Raw genomic sequence first — 21,845 nt, forward strand, 5'->3', positions numbered from 1 at the left:
TGAACCCTAGAAACCCCCCCTCTAAATACGGCCATGTCACACACTCACAAAAGTAAGTTTTAAGAATAAATGTCATCCACGTGACCATGGGGAGTCACATGGAACACTTGTAATGTATGCAAATAAAATTCTGAACTGTTTTCTTTATTCTATGAGCATGTAATCGCTGTATCTTCATAAGCACAAAAGAATAGTCATTTGTAATCGGAGAAATAATTTTGAATTACCCTCGTATATCGCGCTATGCCTCAACTTCAGCTCCAAGTTGTTCTCCTTTTATACATCGAAATTCTTCCTCGTATCTGATAGTCCTGTTGGCTTGTATCTCACGTTTTCTCTCCCCCTTTCATTCTTCTTCGTCCTCGCTTGATGTTTCCCTCTCTCTGATCTTTGAGCCTCCTAGTTTGGGGGAAATTTTCAGCTGTCAATACCAGTGAAATATGTAGGTGCGTATCATTTACCGTGTGAGCATGTAAGAACTGTTGGTACGTGCTGGAAAGGAAGCAAGCACGTTTCGTCGCTTGAGGAGATACCTTGAAAATAGAGGGCGCTTCTATACCAGCTGCAATGTGAGGGTGGACGGAACTTGCTAGGGAAAATGTGCAAGGGGGGAGAAAAAGAAATATAGCTTCCAATCAGAGAAGGGGATTTCGGGAAGAAAATTACACGAACTGATGCCCTACCTCAGTGATTCTCAACTGACATTACGTTCAGAGCTAGTAGCAAGATGTAAAACAATGTATTATTACTTTCATTAATATGTGCCTACAACAAATATTTGTTATTTTACTTGACATTTAATATGTGCTTATTCATTTTTAAATTAAGTGTTGAATTCCTCAGTGTTCGGAAAGTTACTTTTAAGAAGGTAACTAGTTAGAGTTACAGGGTGGCTACTCACCGGGAATTATGCGTGAATTCTACTTGAATTTTTCTCCGTAGACGTGAAAAATTACAACTTTTATTAATTCAAATCCTATTCAAATTATACATGTATTTGTAAATGCCCTGAGGCAAGTTTTTCAAAGTTGAGCTTTGTAACGGTCGGATTGACCATTACTGGTTTTGGTATATTGTAATAATTAATTGCTGGCCAGCTACAAGGTGTAGGGTTAAGTAATATATTTCCATGAGTGTACTTTTATGTTATTATTGCATGTAAGTGTATATGCTTATTGGATTGTGCTTTGCTGGATGTTAGAATCCCCTGTTTTTTACCTCCCCGGTTGGGGGAGCTAGCTGTCTTACAAAGGACCGTTGGCAGTGGAATTTTCCAACGCTACGGGGTCCACGTCCACGGACGTTTACCCCGACTATAAAAAGAGCCAGTGAGTGGGCTTTAGCAAAAAAACAGTGTTTCCCCATTGATCTACGAAAGAGGAACGTCTCCTCAAGTTTAGTCCACTTATGGTGGCAAACTGGATATAATAATGTAGCATCTGGTTATGCCAGCCCCTGTTGCTGTCCCAAGTCCCCTTTTAGAAAAAGCTTTGATTATGTGGATATTTCCGTATTTGATTAATTGATGCCCAAAAGAAGGAGTGAAAGCGTAAGGAAACTCATTTGTAACGGAATATCATTTAAGCTGAGGATAGGCCCACGGAGATAGTTATGCTAACTCTGTGGTAAAGGAAGTGCCGATGGTTATGCCATAGGTACGCATATAAATTATTACAGATTTGGTAATTTGATCTATGCAAGACACTCATGGAAACGCTATGTAAAATATGTATCCCTATAACTACGTATAATAAACCAATATATCCTACGAGAATGTTATGATTTCGAGAACTACGGTACTGTCCATTTAACCAGTTATATATTCACTTGCTGTATATGTGTAAACGAACCAGGGACATAAAAATATAAATTGTTATGTGAAACACCCCCCCCCCTTTTTGTAATTCCGGCGCAAATATAATCTGCTCGCTTGGCACCCAGTGTGAGGTGAAAGGAGAGATTGAGGGATTAAGACAGGAAGTAATCCAGAGGGCCGGATAGAAACGAGGGATAGGGGGGCCGACACTTTCACAGCTTTCATTTTTGTGTAGGAAGGCAACGAAAGCAGTGTAAAAATAAAACAATTCTCTCAATCCGTTTACTTTGTTACTGTCCTTTGCAGAACAATCAGACAGATGAAAGATTATTGCAAGACGTTTATTAGGAAAATTTGAGTTTGACAATTACATTTTTTTTTGTAGATTAGTACATCTCGTAACATCTGGTGTTTGTAGGTGTATTTCGAGTCTGATTATGTGAAATTGTAAACAGTGGCGCAACCACAAGTGGAGCAGGACTGAAATGAGTTCTAGGGGGACAAGGGGGCAAACATTGACGGCCAAATGTACCTGCAGGGGGCAATTACCACCCACAACTTCACATTTTATGCAAATAAAAATTATTTTCGTAAACTTTTTTCGCTCGCTTCGCCCGCAATTCCTGCTTTTCTTAGTCTTATCAAGTTCATAACCATAGCTAGGGGGCGGCGGAAGTCGGCCCTGGGCGCCGAACGATCTAAATTTAAAAAGTTGTAAAATTGATTTGTGGGTTTAAGTCCACTTTATGCACAGAAAGGTTAGTCGGAACTGGACCTACAGTTTAAAGTGGGATCTGAACCACTGTGCCATGTGCCTCCACCGGGTATCGAACTCTTGATCACAAGGCGACGATGATTCCACTACACCATCGAGGAGGCACAAAAGTTGTGAAAGAGAGAATGCATTGGCGTCCTGTAAAATTAATTGCGCCCTATTAAATCAATATTGATTTCAGCCTGCAAATAATTAGATCCAAAAATTTTCTGGCTCGCTTCGCTCGTTGTTCTTCGTATTGCATTGTATTGTAAATTACCAGACAGAGATATAAGACTTGTCTTAATTGATTTTGTTTTTGCATGAACAAGGAAAGGGAGCATGCACAGTTGACAGACAATTTATGTAATTCTTGCTGTTGGTTTATTGTGAGATGGATGAATTGGTTGTGTAATGTATTTAAATAATAATATATATGTTGTATATAATATGTATTAAAGAAACTTTGAATAAGTACACAATTTAGTGTCAACGTTGCTCCATGTTGCATATTATGTGAAACATATATCGTGCATGAAAGTTATACATGTTAATGTAAAAAAGAATTATATTTGGTATGCATTTTCTGTCTCAAAAATAGTTTCTGTGCTTGTTTTCCATTATTAATGTGAAATTGAACATGTTGAAAAAATAATTCAAATCGTTTGTTCGAACACAAATGCTTTAGCACCAACTTCTACCCCCTTTTTGCATAATTTACAAGGGTAATAACGTCTTTGTTACCACCACCACCACCACTACCACTGCTACTACTACTACTACTACTACTACTACTACTACCACCACCACCACCACCACCACCACCAACAACAACAACAACAACAACAACAGTAACAGTGTTGGTCCCAGCTTCGAATCCCGACTTGGGCATGGATGTTTGAGAGTGTTCATTCATCAATTTCATCATATCATCACTCATCCCTATCTTCGCAAATTAGCCAGAAGTGGCACAAAAAAGCAAAGTAAAATAAAGCAAATCAATAATAATAATAATAGTTATAATAACAGCATTATTATTATTAATATTAGTACGTTTATCCTGGCACTTGCATCCCCCAGACAAAAAATCATGGTTGCGCCTCTGATTGTAAATAGAAACTCAGCACCTTAAATTAAATATTTTAATTATATTACGTATAGTGTTTAATTGAATTAGAATTTTTGGATGTTGGAATCACATAACTAAAGAAAAAGGTAAAGTGCTCCCCTGTGTTATGCACCATGCCAGGAAGGCGTATAGGGGGTGTGGGGTTAGGGCCTCACACTTTCTTGATCACGGCTGAAGGTATCTTGACAACTTATTGGGGTCGAACCACATTTCCGTTTTACTAGTCATTTAACTTCAAAATAAGCTTTGTACAAAACATTTTTTTTAATATGGGACATCATTTTTTAATAGTTGAGGAAAAATTGCTAATTTAAGTTTGTATCCTGACCAAAAAAAAAAGTTCAAGGCCACTTTAAGATCAGAACAGCTGCTGTGACTAGGCCTACAGGTTAAAGTGAGTTGTTCGCTAATGCTACTGGAGAACGTATGCTGAAACCGAATAATATTTCTAACAAAAAATACCACCATCCAACTGGCCTCGTGTTTTAATTCAGTGGTGTTGAAAGATTATGTAGGAGCTTCAAAACATTATCCACTTACAAAGTTACAGAGTTCCACTGTATAGGCTGGTATAAAGTATGTTTGAGCGCTTAGAGAGAGAGAGAGAGAGACACATCACTTGTGTAGAATATCTTCTAACAAGGGAGGTCTGTTGTGCACAAAATGTGTGTCAGAGAGAATTAAATTTGTTGTGCAATTTCAAGTGTTTATGAACCAGAAAATGATAAAAAATTTAGTAGCCTATACTTGTGTGTTATCAATGAAGGTGAAAATGGCATTTTAAACTAACCCCTTCAGTTCTCTCTGATACGATTACATAAACAAGTGAGAATGATGGCTAGGGTCTTCCTGATTCGTTCGTTTATCACTTGAGTGTTGTAGTTCACTATTGTATCAATAACAATGGTGAGATCTTTCATATGTGTCAGTTCAAGAAAATGGGTTCTCATTTTAAGCGAATAGCGTTTACCAAAATATTATATATTTTTTTCAAAATTTCCAGAAATGCTGAATAATCGTAAAAAAGCGAATTCTAACCGGAAACATTTTTACTTCCATTTTTATATTATCAGGAACTGACGTAAGTGAAATCACGTGGAACAATTACATTGTTTTCCATTCATATGAACACTCGTCTTCTTCAGTTTCGTTCATAGTACGTACCAGTACCGTTGAATTCTTCTGTAAAAGCACTGAAATATTGCAGTACGTCCCTTTTCAGTTTAATCCGATATTATAGCAAAGAAAAAAATCGAATGCTGTTTACGGAAGGAGGAAGTTATAAGATCACAGAGGAACAAACTACAGAAACAAGAGGCACTTCACAGCACACAACTGACAATGGCAAACTGTCAGCAATAGGAAGGAATTCTCCTCCTAGAAGCTTATCTTCCCACTTCTGGGAAAGCCACCCCTCTTTCGATGTGTGTGTATCGCTTTGGAATTCAGGTCTACCAAACGAATGATGAAACATAAGATAAACATTGAAATTCCTGCAACCTGGCTGGAGCCTACCAACTGTCCACCGACAGGAGACAAATTTAGTACACCAACTTTCTCTTTTCCTCTTCATGTACTGTTTGCAAGAATTATTGTGTCAAATGATGGGCTTTTATTTCACAGCAGAAACTGAATTCCGGCTCACTTTAAGTCCTATATCGCCAATAATTTATGACACTTACATAGCAATTTCAGGGTTGCTACGCGACTGGAAAACCTGGAAAACAGGGAAAAGTCAGGGAATTTGGTTGGTCAGGGAAAAGTCAGGGAATAGTCAGGGAATTTTGCATATTTTCTGGAATTTACGTGCATTTTCGAGTTGCAGGAGAACCAGTTACAAAATGAACAAACGGTTCATTTCCACTTCCGAATTCGGTTCTTGTGATTCCCGTCCCCCCCAAAAGATTCAGTTCAGAAACTTGTTCCTCTCGTCATTATGACTTCTAGTCTGTTATGTACAAAATTATGGTTCCTTCGCATTTTAATTCTATATTTATTCACTCTCAGATCTAGGTTCTTGGATCCGTTCATTTTGCGACTCGTTCTTGTGAACCTGTTCAAATCGGAATTTGGAGAGGCGTGAGATTTTTCATTGATTTCAAAAAAGCATATGATTCAGTCAAAAGATATAAATTATATAATATATTAGTAGAGTTTGGAATACCTAAGAAGCTTGTTAGTATGATAAAAATATGCACCAGTGAAACAGAAAGTAAAATTCGTGTGGGTATTAATATCTCTGACAAATTTACAATTCATGATGGTTTACAACAAGGAGATGCATTACCTCCATTGCTCTTTAATTTTGCCTTAGAATATGCTGTTAGGAAGGTAAAAGGAACTAAAGAAGGACTAAAATTAAATGGTGTGACTCAGTTGTTAGCATATGCAGATGATGTAGACTTACTGGGGGATGATGTGAATACAATTAAGAATAATGCTAAAATATTTTTCAAAACTGCTAAAGAGATAGGTTTGAAAGTTAACAAAGAGAAAACTAAATATAAGCTTACAGGTCGAAACCAAATGTTAGGTAATAATCAAAATCTAATTATTGATAACAACTCGTTTGAACCAGTTTCCAAATTCAAATTCTTAGGAGTAATATTAACAAATGAAAATTATATTAAAGAGGAAATAAAAAGTAGGCTTAATTCAGGAAATGCATGTTACTTCTCTCTTCATAAACTTTTGTCTTCTCGTTTAATATCTAAGAAACTAAAAGTTAAAATATACAAAACAGTAATTTTGCCCGTAGTATTATATGGATGTGAAAGTTGGTCCCTTACATTGAAAGAGGAACATAAATTGAGAGTATTTGAAAATAAGATCCTTAGGAAAATATTTGGACCTAAAAGGGATGAGGAGACAGGTGAGTGGAGAAGGTTACATAATTTAGAACTACATAATTTGTATTCATGTCCAGATATGATTAGAACAATTAAATCAAGAAGACTTAGGTGGGCAGGCCATGTGGCACGAATGGGAGAGGAAAGAGGAGTTTACAGGATTCTTGTTGGGAAACCTGATGGCAAGAGACCTGTAGGAAGGCCAAGACGAAGATGGAGGGACAACGTTGAGATGGACCTAAGGGAAATCGGTAGGGATGGAAAAGAGTATATAGATCTTGCTCAAGATAGGGACAGATGGAAGGCCTGTGTTGCTGCAGCCATGAACCTTCTGGTTTAAGAAGGCTAGAGAGTTAGTTAGTGAGATTTTTCCTTAGAGAACAAGCTACTCAACACGAAACCTACGCACCAGCCATCCTCAGAATTTCTTGCGGAAAAAATGTTGCTTTAGCTTTGTGCGTGGTGAGGAAATTTTCTTTCTTCAAGAACACACCTGTTCGGAACCCGTTCTCTTTTGATACATGAGGCGGAGCAGGTTGGTGTTCGGACAGTTCATTGGTTTTGGATCTGCAATAAAGCTTGAAGAGCAGAATTTCACGGAACTGGCTGTGATTGACGTCACACTGAACGGGTGCGGATGCCGAGTAAAAACAAAGGGACTCACTACTTCTTGCCCTCCGTGAACCCGTTCTGTGAATTTGAGTCCTTCGTTTGCGACCCGTTCACAAGAAACGTGATCAACTAGTTCATTTGCTCGTTGTCGTAGTTTTTACATTGCAGAGATGTGTTACACCCGAGAAATTAGTGACTTTATGCAGTATCAGTGACGTCATAATTCGAATATGCACGTGTTTTGTGCATGTAGAACGAATTTATTTTTAAAAAACTGGTGCGAAATAGAGGAATTAAACGTACGCTGGTCACACATCGTTGTTAGGTCAGGAATGTTGGTTTCATGCCGATAGTAATTTTACGTATTTTTTGCGTGTAGAATGAAATTATGCTGAAAAGTGGTGAAAATGAGCCCAAGTTCCTTTTCTTTTATTACGATTTCATCATGCTACAAATGCAGCTTTTACATGGTTCGATTTCGATTTATGTCTGTTAACACATACTGCAGAGTTTTAGCGATTACTTAAGATTTTGTGAATATATGCTTTTGTGGTTAGGTTATGAATGTCAGGTTTGGTTGTCTTAGAATTAAAATAAAGACCCTGAATGCACTCTACTAAGGTTCCGATTTATTTCTACATTCATTCCGACTAGTTTACGATACATACTGTCGCTTGTCAACCGGAGAATACCTTGTCCGTGGGAAGCGTGTATGATTGCGTAAGGTAATTTTGAAGGTTTTTTTCAACATAAATAACTTTTTTCGAATCCAAACAGTGCTCATTATTATAAGGAAGGTTCAGATTTCGTGTCACAATGATCGCCAAAATTCTGTGATAATTAGTCTTCCTGCTAGGAAAATTTGAAAAAAAAAGTCATAAAACATTCGGGACTGTTACCTTTTAAAAGACAGATTTCGATGTTTTCCGTTATATAAAATTGGTTCCAGCATGTGGAAAACTCAAATAATGGAGATATTTGATTCCAAAGTATGGCCCGTGTATATATATTTTTTAGATGTATGGTTGGTCACCGGCCCCATTCAAGTTCTGAATTTCCGCAATATGTAGCCTACTATTATCAATAAATTAAAAAATATAATCATTAAACTTATTGCATATTTTCTAAAGGTACATGATCTAATTTTCTGTTGTTCTCATTTGTATTGATATAGGCTAATTGAGGTTGTATACAGGTTACATTGTAAAGCTTTGATATATATATGCCACATTTTTTTATTGATTTTTTTACACCCCCTTAATTGTAATGACTTAGTGAAAATTGGGATGAACAATGGTTAGTTATTTTTTCATTGAATGGCATTATATTAATCACTTGATAAATTTTCAGCTAATAACTGTGTATATTCATATTCATAATAATTAACGTGCCTGCATATTTAATTGAAAAACGTGAGGTTCAAAAGCAAAAATCATGACGACAAACATGTCTGGAAAAAATTTATTTCTGGTCTGGAAAACCTGGAAAAGTCAGGGAATTTCATAATCAAAAAATCGTAGCTACCCTGAATTTAAGTGTCGCAAAGCAACTGTAAAAGTAACTGTTACTTGTAACTAGTTACTTCCAAACACTGGAATTCCTTTCATATTGCTTGAAAAACTCACTACATTTGTTGTCATATCCACTGTTAGAATTTATCAATGCAATGGCATACAACTATCCATAGTTTCATTGTTCAGTCACCGTTCATTTCTAACATTTTTCTATTTCGGCTATTTTAGTCGCACTACATTGAAATCACCATGTAAACAATGTTGTGATCTCCAAAATGTACAGTCACGTTTATTGATACATCGGCACATCGCAACTTTCATTCGCTTTTCTTTCTACATTTTGGTTTTGTACTGTTGGCACTGGCATATGCAGGGGGGCCTGATGGGGCTACAGCCTCTCCCTTAATTTTGAGAAAAGCAAAATACACTCAGACGTGGAAGACTCGAACGAGTATGAGCAAGCAAAAGTGGTCCAGTACTCTAGTGTACAATATTAGACAGTAGTCATTGAAGTATTTCAAATTATGCTCCAACCTATTACATATAAAAGCATTTGTTATTTTGTCCAGTAATAGTATAAGCTTCATTGCAATAATTTTTCTCTTTATTTTTCCAGAACTTACGTACCTACGCTTAGTGAGACTAGATATTAGCCTAAATAGGATTTCAACGTTGCCAGTGGAGTTGAGGCTAATGACTACTTTAGTCATTTTAAACCTAAGTCATAATCCTCTTACTTTGCCACCTGCTCACGTAAGTAACAGTCTAACATTTATGTGCAGTTTAAATTCTAATTCGTCCATTGAGAATGTAAATGTTCTATCTCAAAATTGTAAACAATTTGAGATATTTTGACTGTAGTCTATTTAGGATGTAATTTTTTCATCCCTGCTATCATCTGGTGCCTACATGCAACCAATTTTGATATATTGAGAGATTTTCATTCATCTACAAAAGTTGGAAACAGCCATGAGAATGCAAACCCAAATGGCCAATGAAACCTTCCAACAATTTCCCTCAATCAATCAGAAGCGCCATCTCAATATGAAAAAAACCACTTGCATTCTAACCTCAGTCATTTGTGGGAGCTGCTTATTATTGTAAATTCATATTTAGAACATCTAACTCTGCTATTTATTGGAGACAATGTGCCACTGGATTGCCGTATAATCCTATATCTCCAAAGTAATTATAAGATATTGTATTAGTAATATTACTGCTATACATGACAAGTATATCGAGCCCTCTGTGTACTAACTTATAATATTTTACTCCATGGGAAGTTGCAAATGAAATATACTGTATCTCATTAGAAAACTAGAAATATCTATTGTAATTCACTATGTATTTATAAACAGTACATGCATGCGTTGTAGTGAGGTGGCAGTGCTGTGGAAGCCACCTTCAATCTGAGGGGACAAAGATCAGTCACATGTCACCATTTGTCACATGTTATTTATTGTATTAGGAGTGCAAATGCTAAGTAATATCTGTGGTTACACATGTCAAACTTTGGACCTCACCAATTGAGTAGTGGTAAAGCTGTTGTCTTGTAATCAAGGTGTCCTGGGTCCGATTCCTGATGGAGGCACATTGCACAGTGCTTTGAATCCCACTTTAAGCTATAGGTTCAGTCCCAATTAGCTTATATTATGAGCATAACGCAGACTTGAAACATATTTTGGGATATGACCAAAAGTGTCATACAAACTTTTTTTTTTTTTTTTGTAACTTTATTGAATTTGGAATTATGATTTTCAAGTTTACATGTTTCAATTTTTGAAGCATCCACTTAACAATTTTAATTCGATTTTTTCATACAGTTACATAAATAATCCAACTTCACAAATACATGATGACTCAATCTTAAAATATCTACAGCAGATTATGAACTATACAGTGTTAAGATACCTATTATTTCAAAATACAAGTAAAACTACCCATGTTAGTAATTTCTTCATTGTAATAAGATAATGATGAATATATTTGATGTAATGCTTATTAAAACACAGATATGTGAAGTTTTCTGATTAGATATGTTGCTTGTCATTCCATCTACTCAGTGAGAAGTTTTAAATGCGTAAACACAAGGCTCAGTTATTTTGTACTCAATAGTAAGCCAGCGATTCATTATAGATTCTAATGTATTTGCTAAATCTTTATTTGGCTCCAATATTTTCAAATTAAGATTTGGTTTGTGTGTTAGTTATTTTCTGCAGTGTTTTGATATACTACTAATAGGATCTCCATGAATCTCAAAAATATTGATCTGTTTTAATATATTTTTTCCATATATTGCATTTGACTTCAATGCTTGATCTTAAGTTTTATTTCTATTTATGTAAATTATTGAACTTACTTAGCAACCACGCTTTCTTTTTATAAGGTTCACATTTTACATGCTGTACCTGTCTTCTTGACAATGAATTTATATTATTGTTTTGTCATGTTTCAGTTGTGTACTAGAGGGCGTGTACATATATTCAAATTCCTCGAAATCCAAGCATTGAAGGAAGAGAAGAAGAAAGGTGTTTTAAGTGAAGAATTACGAAGGTCCAATAGGAAAGCTTGTCATTTGGCTGATATGAGGTATGTTCTCATACAAGTTCTAAGATATTTTTATAGTGAGAAAATTTTCAATGGCAATTCAAAATGTTTCAGCTGTTCAGAATTCCAAAAGCCATTTCCTAGAGTCTGAACTGGGATGGAAATGTCCCCCCACCCTAATCCTGGTACTAACATTTCAGTATCCCATACACCCCTAGTTATTTGTACAGGAAGAACTACCATGAGTTATTTGTAAATAGTTAAATTAGAGAGTATGTTTGTTGCAGAATTACTTTATATACAAAATTTGTAAATGCAGCTTATTATTGATTAATTTGTTAAATATGTTGCTAGAAGTTATTTGCTTCTTAGTGTAAAGTTTCCTGTGCATATAGTATCGTGCCATGAAGGCACATTTAGGGGATGTGGAGGTAGGGTCCTGCACATTCTCAATCTCTACCATTTTGGAGGTGATGTGATCAGCACCATGTTCTGGCCACCTTTATCTCCCCTGGTACCCATTGATTTGAGGCTGGGTGAGCATTAGAGCCGCTTTTTGTGGAGACAAGGCCAGAAAAAAATCCCACCTTGGATCCCTCACCCACCCATGGTCTCCTACGTGACAGTCACCCTACTGACCAGACCACTATGGCTGTACTGATTAGTGTATATTATTATTTCATAACAGACACTGGCATGCCAAATGCCGGAAAGAAATTCTGTAGAAATAAGGTCCTTGGATATTTAAGTTAATGAAAGTGTGGATTGAATGTTCTGTACTTTGAATATTCGTAATAATTTATTTGTGCTAGCAGGTTGCCATACAGCTAAATCATTAATGTTTTTTGGTGTGAGCAGTCCCAGGTTTGATGTCTACTGGGAGCTCGAAAATTTCAGTGTTGATTCATCATGTTGAGGATAATTTGGTAATTTGGAGAAGGTCCTTGAATAAGAAGTAGCCGATTCCAGTCAAGAAAGCTACCTCGAGCACCGGGACCTTCAAAGGGATTTTGCATCATGAAGATCAGGGTTCAGTTAGTAATGCAAACACTGTGTCTAAGCCTATTTTCTATTAACAGTATCCAGGGTCAAGACACTCAATCCACACACAGTCTCTTGAATATTCCAGTAGGATTTCTATACAGTCTAATTTTTCAAACCTCTTAATCCTGTCATGATAGAACTGCAGAGGTCGATTCTGTAGAGTTATCTGACCATAGGCATGATCAGACCCTCTGATTAGGGAAAGCAATGCCTTGATGAAAGTTCAATCAGAGAAGGGAAAACCTCATTTCATGTCACTATTTTATTGTATTGATGGGTATGAAACAGAGACGTATATAGTGTGTATCGGGACCCACCGAAAATCACTGTATTAGAAGAATTCCAACTTCAGTGGCACCAATGTTGTTTGGCCACTCCTTTATCTCTGCGATTCAGAAACTATGTTACATATAAATATGGTTTCACACAGCAAATTCAAAACCACTACACATAATTTATTCATTTCCAACTGATGGATTGGGATGGGGGCAACTTTTTGCTCCTGCCTTATCTACCAAGAAAAACTGTCCTTCCACCACCACCCCCGTTTTGGCACTCAATCAATGCTACTGATTTCCAATGTATGAGCAATTTATTCTGCAAACACAACGGTGTTAATAAGAAGAAATTTGCTAGATAACGAAGTTGGATACTTCAATTACATAGGAAATAATTCACCTCTTCCGTAGTTGCTTGGAACTTTCGTCAGCTTGAAAATACTTAATTTTGAAGAGCATAATATTGTTTAATAACAGTGATAAGATTCTTCTACACTCAATTTCTAAGTGAGAGTATTAGGGTGGGGGTGGGGGCAACTGATCATTCAGATCATGTCCCTGAATAAGGTGGCTCTGGGTTCAACTTATGATAAAATCGGTACCTGGGGATAAAGGCAGCTGGACTGTGGTGCTGATTACATTACATTCATAATGATTGACATCATGAATGTGTGGAGTCCCTACCTCTTCACCCCTATGAGCCTCCATGGGTTGTTGTAATGTGCAAGGGAATGCTTCTTTGCTTTATGCTAATACTGTCATGATGACACTTCATAATAAAAGATACTTTTTTCAAAAGTTGAAGGTTCAACCAATTTTTATCACAATGCAGAACAGTTAATTTTTCTGCAAATCTGGCCAATGTCTTACATTTCCACATTGTGTAAGTTACTAAAGCAATTTATAAAATATTAATAATTCCAAATATAGTTATTAACTTTATATATCTTCTCCTCAGTTACTGCTAAGATGTCAATATTGAAAAGATATGCATTCCATTGAATGAATAAGGGCTTCTGTCTTTTCCAGGCATGCCAATGGAATCACAACGGAGTCCCGGCAGAAGCGTTATATGGTCGACAGCGGTTACGTGACGGGTGATGATAAACGATGGTCTCAGGAAATTCGAAGTGTAAGTGGAGTCTTCACTGATTTTTGAAAGATATAAGGTTTTACATGCATTTAATGATTACGTGACCAAGAGATTACTAGACTCTTGATAATATAATGTATCTCAAATGTTGTGCAACCCAAACTTTGATCATTTATAACATGGAAAATATAAGAAATAATTTTCTCTTCTATGCATTTTGAACCCTTGCCTGTTTATTCCATACATAAAATACCCCTTGTAAGTATCAATACCCTGCAGCTTCTGATCAGCTGTCCAGATCCTCGGCATAAATTTGGCATTGACAGGATGCATACCCAATTTCAGCCATCAGAAACCATTGATATATTCCATAACCTATCCTCATATCATCAGCAGACCTCTAATTTTAGGTTTTTAACCTTTTTTTCCCTTTGCAGGTAGAGAAGGTATAACAAATTATGTCAGCATTTCATTAAAAAATGCAACAACTGATGAAGTTTTATAGTGCCTAAAATAACCTATTTTGCTTGTTAGAACGTATTTTAGCTTTATGTACCTAAATTAAACCTTTTTTTTTTTTTAGGTTTTACAGGATTGTTCTATTTCACAGAGGTATAAGTGTCACCTGGTTTGGTGATGAAACAATTCAATGACTGACATGTTTGAAGCATATTTTCTGTCAATTTCCATCCCTCCAAGTCTAGGATGTTTTTCAAAACTAAACAAAACAAAATGTTTGACACCACTGTTACTGCACACAGTGGCGATTAGAGGGGACAGTTCTCCCTACTTTTTGCCCTGGCATTAAGGACTCTTAATGCTAAGCCTTATCTACTATGAGAAAGTAAACTGTCCTTGCAACCCCCCCCCCACCCGCCTTTCCAAGTTTTGGCACCCAATCGCCTCTACTGCCTACACAGTCCAAAGTGCAAACTTCTGCTCCATGTGGTCTTGCTAACTTTTGCGTCAGTTCGGTCCTTTTTGTGGCATTCACGCCTTGCGAAGTAACTTTTCAGCATTCAAATTTGCACCACTGACTATGTTTCTGTTGAAAGATAATTTTCAGCATGTTAAATGATCTTTGCAGACAAAAGGTGGAGTTTGACTGTGGATAATATTAAATAAGATTCAGGGTGGTCATATACGTATAGTTCCCGGTTTTCAAGGCAAACTTTCAAAAAATTCGAGGTTACAAGCAGATGTTTTCTCTATTCCAACCTTACGTATTACCGACTCTCACCCCCCCCCCCCCCACACACAAATGTATTAACAATAGAAAGGGTCTGTGTGTATCCAAAAGGGTCCAGGGTATCCAAAAATTTATCTAAACAACTTCAAGATATCCAATTTTGCAATTATGTTACATCTATCGGATAGATTGTTCTGCAAAAGACACTAACAAAGTAAACTGATTGAGAAAACTCTTGGTTTTTTTTTTCCATGCAACTTTCTTTTTCATCCTCGATAAAAATAAAAATAAAAGCTAAACTGAGAGAAACATGGCCATTTATAATTAATAAAAGTGGCCATTTTTCACATCTATGGAGAAAAAATTTGGAATAGAGAAAACATCTGCTTGTACCGTTTTCATGTTTACCAAAATTCTTGCATAATTCCCATAGCATTCATGCATAATCGCCGGAGCCAAAAATTCACGTATAATTCCCAGAATTCAAGGAATTTCAAGTGAGTACCCACCCTGATATTGTGTAGCAAATTATACATACGTAATGCATTTTTCATACCAGAGAGTAACTTTTGCTAACAGCACGAGTATATAATTTTTTAAATGATTTAAAGAAATGAAAATTAGGTTAGGAAATTAATGTTTGGTTGTTATATACAGTATACCTATTAAATTTCTTAAAGTTGTTGTGAAATTTTGTTTTATGACGATTGTATCCAATCAGTATTTTTCAGGAATTTTGTAGTTTTAAGTTTTTTGGAACCTACTTCAGGATTGTCGAGCTTAATTTAAAATTTTTAGAACCTATTTTAGGATATTTAGAGCCTATTTTAGGAACCCCTACAAGCACACTTTTTAGATCCTCAAAATCCGAGGTCTAGTCATCAGCAAAGTGATGAATTGTTCGACTTGATCCTCACGAATGAGCTGTTGAACTCTCTTAACAATTTCTGGCATTGTGCAACTGAGGGACCACCCTGTGTGGTCATCGTCCTCAACAGATGTCCAACAGGCCCTGCACAGCTCATGCTTTCTTTCCTGATAACTTCCATAATCATTGCCAGTGTCTCCATCGAAGTTTTCCTGAAATTTGCATAAAACTTGATGCACACTTTCTGTTCTTTCTCAGATCCATTGCAAAATTGCTACACCACATGCAGGACTCCAAATAAAAGGATGTGAATAGTCCATTCATTTGCCCACCTGCATGAAATTTTGTACACTTGACTACCCACCTATCAGTGCAACATGATACTACAACTGCTGTCCAAATGGCAGCACTAGTCCCGAAAATTCTGGACAATACTTTGTAGCTTCTATTGGCTTATGTTTATCCTATGCTTTATTTCAAATGTGATGTTGTTATCTTCCGTGACCCTAGATATTTAAACAGGTGTTGAAATATGATGCTTAGTTGCATCTGGCTATATACTATATACTTTCCTTGTCTTTGACCACAGGTGTTGGAAAATACTTTAGGTGACCTTCATTCATTGCAGATGAGTGATGATCTTCATCGCCTTGCTCTGCATTCAAACGAAGGTGGGAAAGGAAATGGATTAGCACAGGATAGAGGAAAATCTAGGAATGCATGGCCGAAGAGTGAAAGCACGCCCATTGCGATTAAGGGAGTCGAACCGTCCAATGGAAGCTGCAGTGGAGCTTCAACACCATCTACCATCAGCCCTGGGGATAGCATGAACCTCGAGGAAGAGCTAATGAGAGTAAGATATTGGATTTCACATTGCTCTAAGTGGATTATTTATTTACCCTGGGTTCGATACCTGGAGAAGGCACATAGTGGTTTGGAACCCACATTAAACTGTAGGTCCAATCTTGTTTAACCTATCAGTGCATAAACAAAAACTTGAATTTATCATTGTTTACTAATATCCATTTATATTTTTAGATTTATTAGATATATTTTGCAGTCACAAGTATGATGGATAGAAAACGATTTCTTTGATCTTTTATTTTGAGCCTACACATCCAGACAAGCACATGTATTTTTTCTATTAACTGTAGATTCGAAAGGTAAAATTTGGCAAATATTCATTTAATTTCATGTGTACTCTCATGGACAAATATGAATTGTAACTATTTCATTGAAAAGTCTTTTGGGGACGTCACAACCCAGTATTGTCCATGAATGTACAACGCAGGTTATATGAACGAGGGCTGGGGCATACTATATTTTTTCTCAAATTTAAACTGTGGTACCACAATGTGATTGTATGTCCCAGAGAACATGGCACCCGTAGTATGTAGACACGTCACTAGATAGCAGTGTGATGAACGGTTATTGTACAGAGGGCAGTAGTAATACATTGTTGAGTCAGTCACCGTTTTACGGCGTGAACAGCATTAGTTTATCGAAATAGCCATTCTTCAGCACAGAAATGCCAGGGAATGCCACAGGGAGCTGATGGAAACTGTGGGGAATAGTGTCCTACCGTAGTATGTGCCTCTTTTTGTACCTGTAATGTCTTTAAGGATGTTTGCCAGCTTCCCTATTCTGCCTGGTACACATAATCTGCATTGTTCATACTACATTCCACAGTACCATGCACTGCCTTCCATTTGTATATTTCGGATTTTTGTGCCGGTTCTGCATTCCCGCGGAAAAAAAAATGGTTGCCATGTCTTATGTTCCAACCTTCGTATATTACTGACAATGATGGGTACAGTAAATGACTAGAGAGAGTTTATCAAGGCCAAAGTGCTTACTCTTTCTCAGCAGGTCCAGGGTGCCTGTTGATCAGGGAGATACATCTTGAGCCTTGTGAGGCAAGGTGCCTGGAGTGAATCTTGTTGAACTGCCCCCCCCTCTCTCTCCCTCCCTCCATCTCTCTCTCCCTCCCTCCCTCCATCTCCTCTCTCTCTCTCTCTCTCTCTCTCTCTCTCCCCCTCTCTCCCTCCCCTCCCCCCCCCTCGCCTCATGTAGCCAGCCCCTGTTTCAGAGTGGTTAGCACATCCAAGGTTTGAATACTGGCCTGGGCATGGATGTTTGTCAGTGTCCATTCATCAGTTTCATCATAATGTCGCTCATCTCTATCTTCACAACTAGCCAAAACTGGCACAAAGGCAAAGTAAAATAATAATAATAATAATAGAAATCTACCTCACCTTCTGCATCCATCATTATCAGTATCAAAATAAAATTACTTACCAACCAAGTGGTTGCATGACCCACATCCATGTCTTTCACTGTTCCTGTAGATATAACAACATACTTCCCGATTTTCTTGATCTTCATATAGGAACAGCCATAGACATTGTATTTTATATTCATATTGCATCCAGTACATAGTCATAAATTGTGTAACTTTTGCTTTCTAATTTCAGTCCTTGAAACAACAACAGGAGTATGACAAGAAAAAACTGGAGAGGTTACGAGCGGATCATGACGTTGAGGAGAAGAAGATCATAGCAAATGATAAGCATGTCAGGTAACAAATTGTTTTGAAAAAGCTTTATTTTAAAAACCGCATGAATTTTCAGGCCGAAGGATTCATTGTGCAGCTGAACAGGTAGAGTAAAATGTGGTGGATGTACATTCTTAACCTACGTCATGATTATTTAAGTGTTATTTAACATCATTATATTTTATCCCAATTGAGCTTCTTTTATTTGGTTGAATCATAGTAATAAGTTGGTGTAGTTGAGTGTTACAAGTTCAGGTATATTAATTCTTAACTTATTATCAGAGCGTGCAGTTTCCTTATAGTGCAATAAGTCTTCTTTTATTAACCACTAAAATTGTACACACCTTAATGTTTTTAATGATTGTTCATTTTGAGCATTCATTTAGTTTGAACTATTTTTAATGTTTTACCTAATGCATCCCTATACTATTTGTAAAACACGTAGACTATGTCTGGCAACAGTGGAAATGGTTAGATTTGTGTGATACGGGTACTCAGACTCGGATCTTCCGTTCGTGAATTTTCGTTGCCCCCCCCCCCCCCAATACAGCGATATGCCACCACACAAGGATGGTTTTTAAGTTTTGATTGTGGAATCCCCAGTGTCTCCATGATACATATCCATTTTCTATGCCAGTTGAATTCTATACATGTGTATAAGCACAATCTGATAAATTGCTGCTTTTTTTTCTTTCTTCTCCCCTCATATATGTGTACGTGAGTCAATTAGATGGCAGGGTTGCCAAATATACCAAAAATTATACCTTCATTGTGCCAAAAGTAGCAGAAAAGCAACATAAAATAAAGTACATCAACATTATAGCCTCATTACATGCAATTTACTTATATTTCCATGATTTCGTTTGATTAATTTTCGTGACCACTGTCACCATCCATATTGGAACTTGTATGTAGTTATCTGCTTGGCTTTCCAGTCTGCATTGCTGTGCCTGTGTCTGCTAGGTGCACTGGTATTGCGTCTACTGTGTCATCTGTTACTGTAGCAGAAGCCAAATTTGGTTGGCTTGTACACAATCAATGTTTAGTTCATGGGGAAGATGCATAATGTTGTAATTTTTGTGTCATTTTTCATCAGTATCACTTCGTATTCTTGCAGTCTCTTACTTACTTCACTGTGCCAAAGCTTTTCCCATCAGTCAGGCATAAGAAGTAATGATATGTTGTTGAAGCTTATGGTATGGTGGTATGATATACGTGAACCCTTTCAAGTACCAATATGAAAGTGTAATCGTTTTCTTAATTATGGAGCTGATCAGATTGTCTTGTGCGTGGCTTTCTCCCCTTCCTGCTAGTTCATGAGCTTTTTAGTGTTCAGCAATAAATAATGTATAATAATAATAATGACAAGGGTTGTAAATAATGCAACTAAATACAGTGAACCTCAATGTTGTGTTCCTAGATTCGGCATTTTCTCACATTTTAAGCTCTTACTAGAGATCAATTGATATGGATGATTCATTCACATCCTTAATCAATATATGTAACCAGGTGACTGTAATAGGTCTTGCCTTTGAAAAAGAACCTACTTATTTGGTGAAGAACATGAGACAGATTAATCAGTACTCTATTGGTATCAGCTGCATCAGCTTATTTGTAAAATTACCGATAATTTGCCACTTTATTATTTTGATCTATATATTTATACTTTCTATGCTCTGGTTTTGTAAGTAAATGTCAAAATATGTAGTTACCCTTTCTCAGCAGAATGTTGGTCTGGGTAAATTTCAGTAGTGGGGAGTAACATAATGCAAGTAATGCATTAAATTTTAGTACTTGTTTTAGTAATGTGTTACTTTTTTTTTGGCACTCGTGTTAGTAACACATTACAGCAATCACAAAAATAATTGTAACGTCACTTTCAAACTTTCGTCTTACTTTATGTGCATTACCAGAGTGGTTAGCATAATATGCTCCCAGGTTTGAATACCTGCCTGGGCATGGGTGTTCTTTGTGAGAGTCCCTTCATCAATTTCATCATATCATCACTAGAGGCACATATTTTTGGTAAATAAAAAAGCAAAATTTCGGTATAAAAACTGAGTCAATTTCGGGTTCAAAAGCGGTAAATAAAATAAAATATCGGTGTTATAGCGGTGAATAATCACATAAAAAATGCTATATAAAATGACATTTTGTTTTTAAAATTGTGAATATAATCCTAAATTTGATTTAAAAACTACACTTATGCCACAGAATTAACATTTCACTTCTAAAAGCCCATTTATGTAGTTATCCGAGTATTAAGTTTATTTCTGTGTAAAGGAGTCAATTTTTGTTTCTCCAATATTAACAGCAGAATTAATCAATTTTCCGGGAATTGCATAAGTCTCAGGATAATTCAGACCTTAGAAGGTGTCGCGTCGGTGAATAAACCCTAAATTTCGTGTTTAAGAGTTAATTTCGCTTTTTGCAGTTCATTTCGCATTATTTCGTGACAAAACATGGTCACAAGATGCATCTCACACCTTTCAAAAACATTAAAAATTAACACTACAATGTGTTTTTACAAATTTCGTTTTTTTGTCAAAAACGAAATATGCATGCCCCTAATCATCACTCATCCTCATCATCGTAATTTGCCAAAAGTGCCAGAAAGACGATGCTAAATAACAAAAATCAAATAATTTGCATGCAGTACCTTGCTAAATTCAGAACTGGATGATTTATTTGCTTCGTTGTGTTATTTTAAACTTGTCCATGTAAAGTTACACTGTGCAAACATACACCACAGAAAACACATTTGATACTTGTGCAAACAGTAAATGTTCTTATTGCATGATAAAGTAACAAGCATGTTACATTTGGATGCAAAGTAATGGTAATGTATAAGCAAAGTAACTGTAACATGTTACTTTTTTTTAGGGATTGGCCAATATGAAATTTTGCCCAATACTGATAAAGTACCGATATAAAGTTTACCATTACTGATAACCGGTATTCTACTGATCCGATATAAAATTCCAAATGGTCCTTTTAGAACCTGAATTGACCTCCTTAATAAATGTGTGTTTTGGGGTTACTGCAGTGCAAATGCAGTTGCATATTTAGACATTTACTTTTTAAAAAAGTAGGGCATGGAGATTATCCATAAAAATTACAACAAAATGGCAGAATTTTGCACTAAATTATAATATATTTATAGATATGTAGGATCGATGAAATAATCGGTAATTTTTCTGATAAACCAATATGCCTATATCTGTCCCATCCCTACATTTTTTTTAATAACTTACCCAACCATGGTAAATGTTATGTCGGTAATTTGATATTGGCATCTTATTGGTCCATTCCCAGTATTTATACATTTATTTATAAAATTAGGGTATTATTCTACAAAAATAATAACAAATGGCAGATTGTTGCACTAAGTTGGAGGCTCTTTATAGAAATACCAGATTCCCAAATTTTTCTACTATTTTACCAATTGCCAAATAAACTGATGCAGATATAATACTAATCAATGTGAACCATTCTTCGCTTTTACTAAAAGTCTTTGAATACTAAAATTGAGGTTCCACTGTACATGTTGTTTGGATTGCTTTCAATTTAGGATGACTGAACTTGCTTAAAATTTTGT

General features: G+C 36.3%; 1 protein-coding gene across 7 annotated transcripts in view; it reads left to right on the top strand.

Moving 5' to 3' along the window:
* Lrch (Leucine-rich-repeats and calponin homology domain protein) overlaps positions 1–21,845 on the top strand; it is a 238,387-nt gene that overhangs the window by 170,777 nt on the left and 45,765 nt on the right. For 6 of the 7 annotated variants that reach the window (XM_083118325.1, XM_083118328.1, XM_083118321.1 and 3 more), the window contains exons 4-8: positions 9,291–9,427; positions 11,130–11,263; positions 13,573–13,675; positions 16,283–16,546; positions 18,168–18,271. In XM_083118325.1, coding sequence (XP_082974451.1) covers positions 9,291–9,427; positions 11,130–11,263; positions 13,573–13,675; positions 16,283–16,546; positions 18,168–18,271 — 742 coding nt within the window. The remainder of the gene's footprint in view (positions 1–9,290; positions 9,428–11,129; positions 11,264–13,572; positions 13,676–16,282; positions 16,547–18,167; positions 18,272–21,845) is intronic. The other variant, XM_083118324.1, reaches the window with a different exon arrangement.

The sequence above is a fragment of the Lepisma saccharinum genome, chromosome 3, assembly GCF_977018435.1.
Source record: "Lepisma saccharinum chromosome 3, izLepSacc3.1, whole genome shotgun sequence".
NCBI lineage: Eukaryota > Metazoa > Arthropoda > Insecta > Zygentoma > Lepismatidae > Lepisma > Lepisma saccharinum.